This window comes from Salvia splendens, unplaced genomic scaffold (genome assembly GCF_004379255.2).
Source record: "Salvia splendens isolate huo1 unplaced genomic scaffold, SspV2 ctg152, whole genome shotgun sequence".
NCBI lineage: Eukaryota > Viridiplantae > Streptophyta > Magnoliopsida > Lamiales > Lamiaceae > Salvia > Salvia splendens.
The window spans coordinates 21,945-39,482 of record NW_024598792.1 but is presented as its reverse complement, the minus strand read 5'-3'; the positions used below and the strand labels follow the sequence as shown (position 1 = coordinate 39,482).

Here is a 17,538-nt window from a genome sequence, read left to right as displayed (position 1 = left end):
CTTCGGTTAAATCCTTCAATCGCCGGTTGAAAAAGTAGGAACCTTGATGTAATTTCTCGATCGTTTGCAACCTGTAGAAATTTGGCTTCAAGGTCGATTTTTTGGTGTGATTGGTGAGGCGGTGGAAGTGTATCAAGGGTTTGTGTGTTGTGGAGAAGACGATCTTTCTTTCTTTTTATTAATTTCATTTTTCTATTTTTATATTTTTTGTTAGGATATTATGTTTATTTACTGATTTATGATATTATTTTGAATTTTAATTAATTAATTAAGAAAATATTCAAAAAAATCACCTTTTTGTGTTTAATTTTTATTCTTACAAATTTGTAAAATCTCATTTTAGTATTATCTTTAGTCTAAATTACAAATGGAGTTTTATTTAACACTAATTGATCTCCTACTTTAGATGTAGTTTGATAAAGTTAATTAGTTTATAATCTTTTTGGATAAATCTGATCCTCGTGTTTATTTGAGCTCTGATAGTATATCCAAGTTTGATACAATCACTAATTATTTTGCTGAATAATTTGAAGTCATTTGGTATTCCTAATCATGCATAGCTTTTGAAGGTTGGTTTTCATGTTTTGTTGATAAGGAACATTGATCATTCTAATGAGTTGTGTAATGGAACTTTGTTGATAATCACACATTTTGGTAATCATGTTTTCGAGGCGAAAGTTTTGATTGGTCATAACATTGGTGAAAAAGTTCTGATTCCTATAATTTCTTTACCTTCTGATCCAAAGTTGTCATTCAAGTTTTACACACGGTCAATTCCCTTTGACTATTGTCACATGGGTGATTTAATTTATAATATTTTAGTACGCAATGTTGTGATTAAAGACATTAGGGGTACTATTGTTAATATTTCAATTATAATATCTGTGTTCCAAATTATTCATCATTTTGTATTACCATTTGCATTATGGGTATATAAAGAGGATAATATAGAAGCGATTGATAAAAAATTTTATGTCAACGTATAGATAGAAATATTTAAGTGTGCAAATGTGATTATAATGAATTTTGTTTAATGCTACATAAGATTACGTAAATATATATTTCCACGTGCATAGAATTTATTTTTTGAATATATATGTTTTGTTGATTAAAATTATTGAACAATTTATTTATTCAAATTATATGATTTTTTTGTCTCAGATCCTTATTTGCACATATATTTTCTTTTATTTATATATCTTATTCTAACTAATCCACTATTTATCCTCAATCGCGTATCTCATGTTTGTCATTTGTTTTATTTTATTTTACTCCACTCATACCATAAATTAATATTGCATAAAATCGTTTGCCAAACATAAATGTTACATTTCCCTTTTTGTTACTGTTTATAATATTTTTAATCCTTTATAATGTTATGAATACTTATTATAATTAACACATTTTTTAATCATAAATATTATTAATTCTCTTTATCCTCTTTTTTTATTTTTCTTATCTTAAAATTTAACTTCATTATTTAAAAATCTTATGTCCCTTGCATAGCACGAGTGATAACATTAGTTTAAAATAAATCACGAATGATATGTATTTCAAATTTATTTCACTTCCTTAATTTGAAAAACTTTCGACCGTTGTTGCTATTGTAGTGCAACTACATCTCAAAAAATATATATACTACTCCCTTCGTCCACCTAGAGTTGTCAACTGGGCCGGGCTGACCCGCCCCAGCTCGGCCAAGGCCCAAGCCCATCAGTGAAACGAAGCGGGTCTAAGCTAGGCTCATTGGTTGAAGTGGGCTCCAATTCAGCCATTTTGTAAACCCAAGCCCATTCGAGGCACACGTTATATAATTGTTTTTTTAATGTAATTAGGTAATTAACCACTAATAATAGTATATTTCTCTATTTATTGGATATCCCCGAATGGACGCAAACACTAATAGTCTAATATCTACACAAGTTTTCAACCAAATCATAAATGCAACACTAATAGACTAAGATAGTTAAGTAATCTGTCTAAATCAACAGAAAAATGCTGCTGAGAGGATAAACGAATTAGCCGTAGAAGCTATGGAACAAACGTAAAGCCTTGGCATAGCTGATCTTGGCTGCTCATCTGCCTCCAACGCACTGCGCTACATCAAAATGGCTGTCAATAGCTTTATGAACACGTGCAACGATCTCCCAACCAATGACTTCAACACCCTTTTCAAAACGTTGCCGGATTTTTACCAAGATTTGAACAAAGGAAACAACAATCCATCAGTTTTGGTGGCTGCATATCCAGGCACTTTTTATGGCAGGCTTTTCCCACCCAAGAGCTTGCACTGTGTGTTCTCCTTCTGCGCTTTGCAGTGGCTATCACGGGTACATATTCTTTTCAGTCCAAGTTTTGTTAGTGGAAAATTGGATTCATATCATTAGAGAGAAAATATGACTTTTTTTCATAGACAGAGGTAACATTATTTGATTGCAATTTGTTCACTGAAAATAGGCCTAAAGAGTGCATCATATAAAAAAAAAATAGTCCAAAATATTGGACTTTTATTTCTTTCATAGAGTAGTTGTTAATTATTCAATGTATTTTGCAGATTCCTCCAGGGATCTACGACGATCAAGGCCGGACTCTGAACCGAGAGAGCATATACATAACTAAGAAGAGCTGGCTCAAGTCATTGATGCATACGCTAAGCAATTCGCTCAAGATTTGTGGGCCTTCTTAGAGGGTCGAGCGGGGGAAGGATGGCACCGCTGATAGCCGGGAGGAAGACTTCCGACTATTTCTCCCTCTACAAAACATTCCTCTGGGAAAATCTCTATCAATCTTTCCTCACACTTGTTTCCAAAGTAAAAATCCACTATTAATTTTTTAAACACTACTTTGTGTTTTACTATATTTTAATTTTAATTTGCAGGGTAAAATTGAGAAAGAAATGGTGGAGTCTTACGATGTTCACCTTTATGAGCCATGCAAACAAGAAATAGAACGAATTGGAGCGTTTTGAAATTGTGGAGAAGGAGATAGATTTGAGCTTCTCTGGTGTAGTGATGGCCAAAGCAGTGAGGGCAGTTCAACAGTCCATGATTTCTCATCACTTTGGAGAGGGGATAATGGATGAATTATTTGATGAGTATGCCAAATTGTTGGATAAAGAGATTGCTACCAAGAATTATAAGGTCATTCGCATTGCTGTTGTTCTCACAAAATTGTAGTTGTCAAAACTATTTCATTGTACCAGTTGTCTTCAATTTTATTCCATTTCTTAATTTATATTGTTGTACAATTACAATTGGGAAAGATATACTTACTATGCATTTTGATTGAAATATCATGAATTAATTATTTGCTATATGAGAATATCATGAAACGAATAAAAATTTGATATATGAGTCTTAAGTTAGAGGTTGGTTCGATCGCAATCTCAGCTCGTAACATTTGAGTTAAGTCTTAATTCAATATTTATATACTCCCCTCTTCTCCTAAAAATAAAAACTTTTGAAACGGTATAAATTTAATGTAAAATTGGTAAAGTAAGAGAGATAGAAAGAAAACTGTGTTAGTGGAAAGTGAGTTCAACCTTGTTAGAGAGTGAAAGGGAGGGATTTTGCGCACGCTGTCATTTGCAAATGTCCCTACCTATTCAACATGATTTATAAGTTCTCACTTTCCAAAATACTACTATAAATTAGCATATGGTAAGTTAGTATGTCCAACCCGAGGAAAGGTAGCATCCGTTATGTATTTCCACACTTAAGAGTTTTGGCGATGCCTCCACGCTTTAAATTGAGGGTAGGAACTGGAATACGAAATATAACGACTATTAAACTAATGTGAGAACTACAGTGCAAATAAACTGCAATGAGAAGAAAGCAATTAAACTGGTGCGCAAACTGACCAACTTAGTAAACTGCGCAATCTAATAAGTTCAACTTGGCAAAGAAATAAGAGTAGTAGCGAGAAAAATTAACATTTGGCGAAAATTAGAACCTTTTCACAAATGAAATAGAACAGGAACTTACATGAACATTCCTAAGTTTAGAAAGCAAAAGAGGCTAAGTTAAAAAGCTAAGAAAAATAAACTAAGTGTTGGCTCCTAAGAGAAAGCTAGAAATTAGGATAGTGAACCTTAAAAGTGGCTAAACTAATTGAATCCTAAAAGTTAAACTAAATATGATGTAAATGGAGGTTGAATGCAGAGATTAACTTAAATGGCTCCCAAAGTGAAAAGAAAGCATGTACTAGTTGTCTCCTAAACCCACATTATTCAAGGTGTAAAACCAAGGGATAAAAACCTACTACTAATGATCCTTTTTACTTGACTTCTAAAACCTCATCTTAGGCTCCTAATTCACACTAAAGGCACGAAGAGTAAGAAAAGACTAATTGGCTGCTACTCAATTAACCAAAGAGAAACATAAAATCAACACTTAAACTACCAAAACATCCATTGAAAACTAAATATTAAAAGCTGAAACTTAAAACTAATTGAAGAAGATAAAGAAAGCTTAAGAACACTTAAACATGGTTAAAGAACACTCGAGAATCGAGCTCATCAAGCTCATGCAAAATCATACGAAAATGAACCCGACGAGGGGCCGAAAATACACAACACCATGGTTGATTTTTTCGAAACTTTTCCAAATCTTTTTCCAAGTTTTTTAACTATAAGTGCGTGGAAGTGGCTTTAATCTTTTTCCCGACGAGTTCGAACTGGGTAGTTCAACAAATTGGGTAATTTGGGTCTTCTTTGCCTTCTTCCTTCACTTTCTTCCATTTCTTGTCAGTTCGTCCTCTTTCCTGCATGTTTTCCTTTTCATATCTTCATTAAGCATCCTTCAATCCTAATGCTTCATTCCCTGCCAAAAAGCATCTTTTTCATGCAAATATTCAATATATGATTCAAATAGTGATCAATTTCGATTGACGAAAACTAGCCTATCAGAGATAAAGAAATTTAAATAGAAAGTTTCTATTTTGAGGGAACAGACCAAAAAGGAAAGAGTTTCTATTTTAGGAGACGAAGGGAGTATATCATGTATCAACTTTAAAATTCGATACATATGATATATTAATACCAACATTCTCCTACAACATTTCATTACTTAATTCTTATATTTTAAAAAATGATTTAAGTTCACAATTCAAATTAATTGTGGTATAATTTTCTTTTGTTTTAATTTTGATTCTTTACTTTCTGAAATTTGAAGTCCTTAAAAGTTCTTAATTCTTTACATATAGTATATATACATAAAGTATTTGCCTTTTGCTTATATGCATTAAATACATTCATGGATGAATCAAGGGTAGTTATTATTGGGCATCAACAAATACGAAATAGTAAAATATTATATGCATGGACTTTAATAATATGAAAAGGCTTGTTTGGAAGTAATGCTGAATAAAAAGGCTTGTTTGGAAGTAATGCTGAACATCTGATGATGATTCAAAACAGTACACTCTACCACTCCCAGCCATATACATGAATTATTCGAGACATTGAGATTTGTGGCAGTTTCAAGGGCGTTTGATGGCTAAAACCTTGACACCATTTTTATACTTCACGACTATCCCAAACTGAAATTCCAAGTGACGGAATACGTAATGTCTATAAAGATGAATAAGGGCGAGTTTGATTTCTTGCAACGCAAATTTCTGGCCTATGCACGCTCAAGGCCCTATTCCGAACGGAACGAAGGAGTAAAAGGATGCCTTTTCTTCTCCTCTTCCCCCTCTGGATCGAACCTTTCCGGTCTAAACTCGTCCGGATCTGGAAAGTTTTTCGGATCTTTAGCCACAACTCCGATTCCCATCCACACCCATGTACCCTGTTCAATGTTCACATATAATATCACAAGAGATTTGTGTATATTTTATATACTACTACTACTACTACTTATGTTTTGAGTTTATAAGGAAATTTTCTTGACAAGTTCAAATTCACAATTATTTTACTGTTTTATTACTATTAAATAATTATTCAATTAAATAATGTATAATTAGGGGACATATATGTTTTTTTTAATCTTTTTTTCATCAATAATAGTAGTACTTGTTCTATTTTTTAAAAAATAAAATGTAATGTACCTTTGGAATATCATAGCCTCCAACTCTAACATCTTCTAGTGCTTCTCTTGCAACCAATGTTTTAAAAACCGGACCGGACCGGCCGGTTCGACCGGTTCAACCGCGAACCGGTCGGTGGTCCGGTCTGGTTAGCACTATAAAACCAGTGACATGTTCAACCGCCATGAACCGCCGAAACCGGCTGGGAACCGGAAACCGGTTCAAATGCTTTTCAAAATTTTATTCTAAAATTTTGGCCTTGATAGGGGTCGAACTCAAGACCTCTCGGTGAACTTACCAACAATTCTACCACTACATCACAAGGACTTCTTGATAGTAATATGAACATAAGTTATTTTCATATGTTAAACACGAAATATTTTATCTATATAAACTAATAATCCGTGTTTAATACGTATATATGTATATTAAGAATATGTGATTAATTATATTAAAAGTTTACTACTATTTGATTATATACTAGGAGTATTTACTAAATATATGGTTTTAATTTATGTTTATTCATATATCTTTGTGTATAATATTATTTTGCCGCATTACTTTTTGAAAATAATACTATGAACTTATTTATTTTTATACATAAATATTAAATTTTTTATTTACAATAACTTACTACTAGTATAATTTATATATTTAATTATATTTGTTGATAAAAAGTTAATAAAACTCTATCATTCACAAAAAATATATTTTTTTTAATTTTATATTCTTTTAAGATAATTCATTTTAATTTTATATATTCTTTTAAGAAATTGTTAATTATAATATATTTCTTATATTTTAATTATACTTTTACAATCACTAATGTTTTATAATATAGGAGTTTATAATTATACATAGAGTTTAATACTAGTTTTTAATATTGTGTACTATAATTTATTATTGTATTTAAACTTAACGTCATTAAATATTCTAATATACTAGTACAAGACTTGTTTTCTATAATAATACTATTAAATGTATAATACTATAATATTTATTGATAAAATATTTAATTAAATTTTATTATTTACTACTAAATAAATAAATATATATATATAAACAGTATTTCGGTTCAACCAATGGTTCGACCAGTGAACCGGTTGAACCAATAATGACGCCGGTTCGCTTGCCGGTCTGGTTTTTAAAACATTGCTTGCAACTAAAGGAGAGACGAAGTACATTAATTCTCATAGCCTCCTTAATCACGTGCACTCAGAATAGTGATGAGGTGAGAATCAATTTTGATGGATAAAATCATAAAATTAGTTAACTAACTAGTTATATATAGATTATGAATTGCCTGGTCAAGAAACGGGAATTGATTTTGCAGATGATCGGGCATTAGGAAGGCGATGACGAGGGCCGAATGCATCTATTTCGTCAACAAGATGAACCACCCCAGAGATGGTAAACGAGCTAGTTGTGGAGCCAGCCAGCAACTGCTCGTACGTGAGAACATAGCAAGACCATTATTTATATAGCAAATAAATGCTAGTATGTGAGAACATATTCTGTCCCAGAATTTTCTACATGTTTTTAGTTTTCAATGTAATAAATCGGTGTAGTAAGGTTAAATTTATTAAGCTTCTTTGTAAGCATATTTTAATGGCATGTGACAATTTGCAGGATTTGGATTTTTTTTGGGAGAAGACTTCAAAGCCAACTTGAGAGAAACAGATGAATGTTGATGTTGCCACGGACTCAAAGGCACTTCCTAATTATCTTCGGCCTTCGAGCGGTTCATGCCACGATATGGACGGAGACGACCACTCGAAGAGCATCCCACTAAACCCCGGCATAAGAAGACCGCGAAGCTTTCCGTAGTAATCCCTTCCCTTCCCCTCGGAAGAAGGATGCTGGCAATGGCCAACCTTCGCCTTCTTCTGATGCCAAATCCTTTTCTCCCAAAACTAAAAATCATTCCCCGAGGCAAAAAAACACTTCATCCAAGAGAGGTGTATTTCAAGTGAAGGAAAGCAATTCTGTTGCTAGTAAAATGTTTAAACAGAAAGGGTGTCATCCAACTGTTCAAGTTAAACCATCCTCGCCTTGCCACAGCTCGGATGGTGTGTGTGGGAAACGAACACGTCCAAAGTAGGCAGTCATCCATGTTGTCTGGAGGTGGTGTTGTCTCTTCGGAAGAGGGTTAACACTGAGTCGTCACGACCATCTCCCTCGTTCCAAGAAGAAGGTGATCGAGAGAGAGAGAAATATGAGTTAATTTTTAAAGCCGTTGCAGATGCTCCATCGTCTTCATTTCATGGAGAAGATGACGAAGAATCAGACAAACTTGCCTCAGACACGACCTTTTCTCAGAGGAAAAGGAGGAGAATGACTAGGGTAGTTAAGCCCGGAGATGAACATGATCAACCCGTGAATCTCAAGTTCCAAACTGGAAAAACAATGCATCTGCCCCCGAGAAAGGTAATGCTCCAAGATGACTTAAATTTAGGAGTACTAGAGTGGACAAGATCAGAGCAGATGAATCTTTAAATAGTTGTGTTCTGATTCGCCCTCTCAAGCCTTCAAGAATCAACGATGAGCATCATTCGAGCAGAAACAGATATATGAGAGTCAAGTATGGGAGGACGAGAATCCTTGTGCTCGAAGATAATAAGGGAGACCGAAAGAGAAATTGGAGAGAGGATGATGTGCGAAGGAATCACCTCCAAGAGAGAGATTTGCAGTGTCTGATGGAAGAAAGTGTGAGTAAACTAGCTGAGAGACGGAAAGGCACGGTGAAAAGTTTAGTGAGAAACTACGAAACGCTCATCTTCCACCTCGTAGAGCAGAATTGCATTTTTTTGAAACTGAGGAAGAATAAACCTCAGAAGTTTTGTTGTTTGTAAGTTTTGACAGTTTAATTTTGGGTTGTACTAATGTATGATGAGTTGAATGAAGGTTAAGCTTCCGAGTATGTAATATACCAATGGTTGTTTTTATTTAGTGCATTTAAATGACTACACACTCAACTTGATTATAATGGTTTAATTTAATGCTCAATTATTTCTATGCCAATACAGTTCTGTAAATTACAGGGTTGAGAGTATTATTCTCATTGCGTTGGTGAGAAAGCTTGGTCTTGGCTTCTTTGGTCCACATTGGAGCCGGAGCCCGAGCCCAGCTTTCTGAAGACGAGCTTCTGCTGAGGCAACTGCCCATTGCCGAAGGCTGTGACTTCAGTGTCCACGAGTACGGTATCCTCATCTTTGAAGTCTCCTCTCAAAATCCCCTTTGCTAGCTCGTTTTCGATGTATTGCTGGATCACACGTTTCACCGGCCTTGCCCCATAGTTTGGATCGTATCCCAGACTACCCAAGAGTTGTATTGCACCATCACTCACCTTCATCTTCATCTTTCGATCTGCTATCCTCTTTTGCACTCTATCCAACTGTCAACAGCCATATATAGTTAGATCCTATCAAACCCAACTTCAACAACTACGAAAAGATATCAGAAGAAAGAAAGAGGACTCTTTACCTGTAACCTGACAATATTGCTAATCTGATCGCGATCAAGAGGTTGGAATACGATGTACTCGTCCACTCGATTCATGAACTCTGGACGGAATATTGATCTTGCGGCATCCATTACTCTTTGCTTTATAGTTTCATAGGCCATCTCCTTAGACGTGTCATCATCCTCCTGGTTCAGTATATACTGTGAACCCACATTTGATGTCATGATAATTACACAGTTGGTGAAGCTAACAGTGCGTCCTTGCGAGTCAGTTACTCTACCATCATCTAGGATTTGAAGGAACACGTTGAATACATCGGAGTGAGCCTTCTCTATCTCATCAAACAAAATAACTGCGTATGGCCTCCTCCGAACAGTCTCTGTCAGTTGCCCTCCTTCTTCATATCCAACATAGCCAGGAGGGGCCCCAATTAATCGTGAGACCGCATGCTTCTCCATATACTCGCTCATATCAATTCTCACCAGAGCATCTTCTGTGTTGAATAAATAGGAAGCGAGAGCCTTAGCCAGCTCTGTCTTTCCAACACCTGTGGGACCCATGAACATAAAGCTAGCAATTGGACGGTGAGGATCTGAGAGGCCAGCCCTTGATCTCTGTATAGCTTCAGCAACTGCTGTTACTGCTGGATTTTGACCAATCACACGTTTATGCAGCTCCTCCTCTAAATGCAACAACTTCTCCCTTTCAGACTGTTGGAGTTTGGAAACAGGAATGCCAGTCCATTTACTTACAATTTCAGCAATATCACTACCAGAAACTTCTTCCCTAAGCATTGACTTCCCAGACCTTATATACTCATCCAGTTCCTTCTCTGCAATTTCAAGCTGACGCTGCAGTGAATTAAGGCTCCCATATTTCAGCTCAGCCGCACGATTAAGATCATACTCTCGCTCAGCCTGCTGGATCTCAAGATTTACTCTGTCAATCTGTCGAAACAAAGTTAGAAATATGTACATGAATTCATTGTTTCATTTTACTTAGCAGCAAGAAGATTTGGCAAAGCCATTTCACATATATGCTTAACCATTTGATAAAGACGCTTTCATTAGACAGCTGCACAACATAGTCGTGCCCCTATCTAATGAAACATTTAAATCACTAAGATGTACTGAAATTATGACAATATACTTGTAATAAAACCAACATCAAATGATTAAGCCCATACTTCCTCCTTAATAGATTGAAGGCGTGTCATGACAGTTTTTTCATGCTCCCACTGCTCATTCAGTTCGGTTTGCCTCTGCTTTAAGAGGGATAGTTCATCTTCAAGGCGATTCAACCTATCTTTTGTCGCTCTATCAGTATCATTTTTCAGTGATAACCTTTCCATCTCAAGTTTAAGAACTGCACGGTTGATTTCATCAAGAGCTGTTGGCTTTGAGGTAATCTCCATTTTTAGTTTTGCAGCTGCTTCATCAACCAGGTCAATGGCTGCAATTGGATAAGTGAACTAAGGGAGTCAGGATATCAGGTGAAAAGTCAATATGTGCAACTAATTAGACAAATTACTTTTTATCTTTTCCTTCACTATATGGACATACCACTATCAACATTCACATCTGATACTGATTCTTTATGTTTCTAACATTTTTTTTCTAACCATAGTTTACAAACCTCAGGCAATCATGAGCATATCACAGTTGCACACATGAAATATATGCATTCGCAAGGAAAAAAAGACATGAGAAGAAACTTGTAAAATATGTATATATCTCCTGCATGCATAATATATGATGTGTACTACAGTTTAAAAATTGGTAGGGATGTGTGAAAGGGTATCTTTTGTAACTAAACTATAAACGGTTTGTACCTTTGTCAGGAAGAAAGCGCCCACTAATGTAGCGATCTGATAAAATTGCAGCTTCAACGAGTGCACTATCTGAAATTCGAACTCCGTGGTGCAGCTCATATCTCTCACGCAAACCACGGAGAATGGAGATGGTGTCTTCCACAGTAGGTTGGTCTACATAAACTTGCTGAAACCGCCGTTCCAGGGCCGGATCTTTTTCAATGTACTTACGGTACTCATCTAATGTGGTTGCACCAATGCATCGGAGCTCTCCACGACCAAGCATGGGTTTCAAGAGGTTTCCAGCATCCATTGCACCATTTGTAGCACCTAAGACACACAAATTGGCCGTGTACAGTCTCAGAAGACTACAAGCACTGTTAAGAATGGTGCAACATAAACTGAAGTGCTATATATGTAATCAGGCACATAGTGCATGCATTAGAACAGTAGACAGGTGTCGAATGAAAACAGAAAAATGGAGAAAAAGGAACCTCAGGTAAGAACACTGGACCACCAAATGTAAAAACACAGCTAACAAAGCAGTACCTGCACCAACTACTGTGTGAATCTCATCAATAAAAAGTATTATCTGGCCATCTGAATCAGTAACTTCCTTAAGAACAGCCTTCAGCCTATCTTCAAATTCTCCACGGTATTTTGCACCAGCAATGAGAGCTCCCATGTCAAGGGATATCAACTACATGAAGAAAGGTAAGCTTGCTTTACCATCAAATGTCTCACAAGTAAAAGCACGAAGGTAGTTAGAGAAGAATACAGATGTTGTGTTGATACGAAGCTTAACCTACCTTGCGATTCATCAAAGCCTGAGGAACATCTCCTTGCACAATTCTCTGGGCCAGCCTGTCAGTAAGGGTGATTAAAACTTTGTAACCAAAAACAGGAAATTTAAAAGGAAAAAAAGAAATCTGGTTTAATATTGCTTAAGCAGATTCATATCCCTCATGAATTTCAATCCTCTGACTAGTTTGATACTCCCTCCGTCCGCAAATAGGAGTCCCATTTCTTTCCGGCACGAGTTTTAAGAAATGTTAAGAAAAGTGGGTGGAAGAAAGTTAGTGGAATAGGGATCCCACTTGTATATATTAATTTAAAAAGATATGTGAGTGGAATGTGGGGCCTCTTTACCATTTATAGTAATTATGAACCGGGACTCATATTCGCGGACGGATCAAAATGGAAAAACGGGACTCATATTCGCGGACAGAGGGAGTATATATTTAGCTTCTACACACCTAGCCTGCATAGTTCAGTTTGACTAATAAGGGCTGAAACAAATTAGGTGTGTACATAACAGATATGCTAACTGATTATACAATGTTGCTATATGACAAAGTTAGAAAAGACTGCCGGCTCACCCTTCAGATATTGCAGTTTTCCCAACACCAGGTTCACCAATTAAAACAGGATTGTTCTTTGTTCTCCTTGAAAGAATCTGAATGCATCTGCGTATTTCGTCATCTCTTCCTATAACAGGGTCCAGCTTTCCAGCTCTTGCCATGGCTGTTAAATCATTTCCATATTTTTCTAGTGCTTCATATTTTCCTTCAGGATCTGTCGAAACCCATAGAGATAAGTTTTGTTCCTAACTATATTAAAGATAAAACATGACTGGCATGGTTCAAAACACAGATCAGTTTGCCAAGACTAACAATCAATCATAATCCTTATAGGATGATGATGACCTACAAAATCTAGTTGGATGCACTAATGACCAACTTCATGCACATAAGCTACATCATAACAGTCTACCTCGATCATTAAGCAAAAAAACTGCATAGTTCTACACTATTAGCAAGAAAAGGCACGACATCACAAAATAAAGAAAAACTTAAGTCACTATACCTTGGTCAATAACAGTCTGTTTTCCCCTTATTGACTGAATGGCGTCTTTAACTGTTTTCAGAGAAAGCTGGAAATCCTTAAATAATTGCTTCCCAAACCGGTTATCCTCTGCAAAACCAAGAACTAAATGCTCTACTGAGACAAATGAATCGCCAAACTCTTTCTTGTAATCCCTGGCTCGCTGTATCAGCCCTTCCAAATCTCGTCCTAACATTGATCCAGCTGAATCTCCAAGAACCTGGTATATTTTTTAAACCCAGTGGCTTATTAATTACCAGGTCACTTGATATACGACCAAAGAAGATCCAGGAAAACCTGACCAAAATACAGGTAGCGAAAATTTTTGCACAGGTACAATTATTTTCAGAAGCGAAAAAAAAAATATTGATGCTCAAGGCCACTAGCATGTCTTACAAACCGCTACTGCACATACCACTGTGAGCATATTCCTTAACATAAGCATTCATTACATATCTCGTGATAAGCCAGAGATCCAACAATGATTGCCTATTATTCACTCCTTTACTGATAGTGTATATTTACCAAATGCCACACACTTCTTAGCAATTATGGGGTAAAATCATTAAAATGCAAAGTAGATCTTCTGATAACTTAACTGAACAGTAGGATAAGCTAAATGAACACCCACTTGGTGCAGATTTCAAGTGAAATGTTGAATACTATTAAACTCTTACACATTAACTGCAGTAATGAGTAATCCAGTAAAATAATTCTCATGTCAACCGACCTGACTGATGTCATTCAAACTTGGCTTAATCATAAACAGCCATAGCAACATCAATTACCCAATAAACTAGTATATCAAACTACCTTGGGCTGACGCTGAATGTATTTCTCAGTAGCATCAAGCAGTCTAGTATTATCCACCCCAGCCTTGGAAAATATCCGACGAGCAAGGCCGTTCTTCTGCTCCAAAAGAGCTTTCATCAAATGCTCAGTCTCCACTATCTGATGCTTATTGCTCTTCGCCTCCTCCGGCGACGACACAATCGCTTGCCACGCCATCTCCGTGAACTCCGACTGCGTAATCTGTTCTCACCAACAAGAAAATCACACCACTCAACAACATTCAACCCTAAAAAACAGCAAAACATCAATAATCAACTAACTCACTCTTCCATTGGACGACGCATCACACCGCACGCTGAATGAGCGCGACTTTCGATGAAATCTACTCAATTGTCTGGTCAATGCAACACTTTTGTGCATTAAGTGCAACCGATTAGGCGAAGTGAGAGAGCCGAGATTGGTTGAACAATTAACAGATACTAGCGCCTGAGGGGACATGGCGGTGTCCAAGTGAAGCCGCACGGGGGCGAAGGAGGACGCCGACGCCATTGAAAGGAATTCGGTGAAATTAGTTACTTGTGGATAATTTTCCGGTGAAGAATTATCTGAAATTGGGAGTAATTTAAAAAGGAGAAAGATGGAGTAGTGTCTGGGAGGTTCGAGTGAAGAATGTCGAGCTAAATTACAAAGTTCGCGATGCGATGGTGAGCTTTTGCTCTACTTACAACGGAACGCACAATCAATTTCATCCACGTGGCGCTGCATCAGTGCCTCGATGCCCAACTTCCTCCATCCAATGGCTGATTATTTTCAATTTAAGTGTTGATCGCTTCTTTGTTAAGTCCACAAAAAATAGAGATCAATGATAAAAAAAAATATATATGAATGATACTAAAAAAACACTATATAGATTTATGTCTTGAAACGAAAATCATAACAAGATCATATTCTTTTTGAAGGGATACAATAACAAATTAGTGCATATTATAACAATTAATAATATGAGTAGTAGTCATTAATTCTAAAGTATTAGATATTGCATCATGTATTTGTCCAACTTAGTTGGTCATTTTTTTGGAATAGAGATTGATTTTTTTTTGCTAAATGAAACAAAGAAGATAAATTAAAATTGGAGAGAGCATAAAATAAGAGAGAGAAAATAAAATATGAGAGAATAGAATAAAATAATTTGGTATTTTGCTTTTTTTATAGAAAAGACTCAATTAAATTGGCACTTGCGACGAAAGGTGTAAACAAACTAAAATCCAAATAAATCAAGCCAATTTCAATTGACATTTTTATTTGGTTTGATAGTTATTTGTATCCAAGATATTTTAGTGATCCTACTAGATAACAATTTTAGATTCTTTTTTACATCGAAAAGTTTATCATAAGTCAATCGATTCTAATATTTTGTAATGACAAACAAAAAAATGTCAAACTGAAGTTTGAATTAAATGAATAATCAAAATAAACTTCATTTAAAAATCATAATACCAATGGCCTAAATCACCATCAATTATCATAGACGCAAAACAATCAATCTCTTTCATCTCCTTCCACGCCTCTTAATTCGATGAAATGCTGGTGTAAAGGTGATCAAAATCCATGTCAAAATGGAGTCTTTGTTTTAGGGCTTTGTTTAAAGTTTGTGTTAAACGCGAGTTTATAGTTTCTTGAGTAAAGCTAAGTATGGTTCGATTCAAATTTTATTTATGTAAATTTGTGTAAATTTATCTTTATTTTTATCGTAATCTGTATCTCTTTTGACAAAGGAAGAGGAGCGAGGGATTTTATTTGCACCTCTTTTTCCCATTTCAATCGTCCCATGTTGTACAAACATATTGAATAAGCAATTCATGTTAAAGTGTTAGCGTATTTGATAGTTGACTTAAACATGACGAAATCATTAAATTCTCCTACATAAATAAATTCATGATAGAGAACATGGTAATGTTTCCCCTTTTGGTCAAAAAGTTAACCGACTACGAATAAAATTTTATTTGGGTAGCATTCTCTATATAGACTATATCTTGAAGTAAATCACAACTTAAAAGTTATTGCTATCATCTGATCATTGACAAAAAGCGTTTCTATATCAAAATTTACAATGCATTAAATTTAACGTATTCTATATTCAAAACACACACACCGACATGCCTAAAAACATGATCATACAAGCAACGTACATTTTTGCCAAGCAAGATCCTAAATTGATGAAATACATTTTTAACTATTATAATTCCTATGTCCGACTTGAAGCCTTAGGCATGAATGTTAAGAAACAAGTAAGTATTTATAGTCAAATACAAGAAAGTAACTTATTTGAGGATGTATTTATCCAAAATAAATGTTGTTTAGTGACAAACAAATCCATAAGTAATATTGATTAGTGACAGTATTATCAACGGATCAGCTGGTAGTAAACTCTGCTTTTTTGTAGTGTAAGGAAGATAGACTAAACAAGCGGAACAATGAGTTATAAATGTGATGAAACTATTTGAATTTTGGGCAAATTGCCTATAAAGTCATGGTTTGGTTTTTTTCGTGAACTTTAAATATTGCATGAAAAGTCACAAACTTTACCAAACTGTGTAAATTTCTCATCCGACCCGACCCAACACGATAGATTTCCAACAAAAACTTATCTTATGTGGTGCGTCGGAGGCGGGACTTGGCAAAACTCCCTAATTCTGATTGTTTCTCTTCTATCTTTGCAATCTCTGACCCTAGACTTATCATAAACATACAAGTAGCACAAATGAAAACATACAAATCGAATTCAACATACAAAATTGACATAAACATACAAATCGAATTCAGCATAAAAGTATCATTAATTCCACAATTCGAATTGAACCCTAAATTTGTCATTTGCCAAGTCACGTATCCGGGGCGCTACGTAGGATAAGTTGTAAGGGAAATCTATCAAGTCGGGTTGGATGGGAAATTTACACAGTCCGGTAAAGTTCATGACTCTTCATGCAACATTTAAAGTTCGCGAGAATAATCAAAATATTTTAAAAGTTCATGACTTTACAGACAATTTGCCCTTGAATTTTTATTGTATACTGAATTTCCGTTTTAGAATGTTGGTTTTAAAAATAGAACATCCAGCTGAGGTAAGATTATTCACTAAAATGGGACGAAAATACATAATAGCCTTTGAAATGCTACAATAACATTAATGACTGCGAAATTCTTGTAAAATGAAGGTAAAACATAAAACACTTCTAGAGGTCCTTGTAATAATACATTTTATTTCATCAAGCTATTTTACAATTTTTTAGTTCATTAGGTACTTGTACTAATGGATTTTGTTTCATTAAATCCTTTTACAAATTTTTTTGTTTCATCAAGTCTTTATACTAATGCATTTTGATTTAACATGTTTTTATACTTTATTTTTAATCTGGTTGAATCTTTATTTAATGGACTTCAAAATATAATTTACATTTCTTGTGTTAATTAAATTTATTTTTGTTCTCTTATTTTTTAAGAATTAATTCAGTTGAAATATTGACTCAAGAATCATTAGGATTATTGATATTGCTTGTTATAA

General features: G+C 35.1%; 1 protein-coding gene and 1 pseudogene across 1 annotated transcript; one reads left to right on the top strand and one right to left on the bottom strand.

The window, feature by feature from the left end:
* The first annotated feature begins 1,886 nt into the window (after positions 1-1,886).
* Positions 1,887-3,239, top strand: LOC121789142 (annotated as a pseudogene).
* A 5,764-nt stretch (positions 3,240-9,003) lies between these two features.
* LOC121789140 (chaperone protein ClpB3, chloroplastic-like) lies at positions 9,004-14,647 on the bottom strand. Its single transcript, XM_042187651.1, has 10 exons — positions 14,301-14,647; positions 13,998-14,216; positions 13,167-13,404; positions 12,680-12,875; positions 12,110-12,164; positions 11,850-12,000; positions 11,322-11,630; positions 10,677-10,942; positions 9,511-10,437; positions 9,004-9,421 (listed from the first exon to the last, which is right to left on the bottom strand). The coding sequence occupies exons 1-10, from the start codon at positions 14,523-14,525 to the stop codon at positions 9,086-9,088; spliced, it is 2,922 nt and encodes a 973-aa protein (XP_042043585.1). The 5' UTR covers positions 14,526-14,647; the 3' UTR covers positions 9,004-9,085.
* Between the last annotated feature and the right edge of the window lie 2,891 nt (positions 14,648-17,538).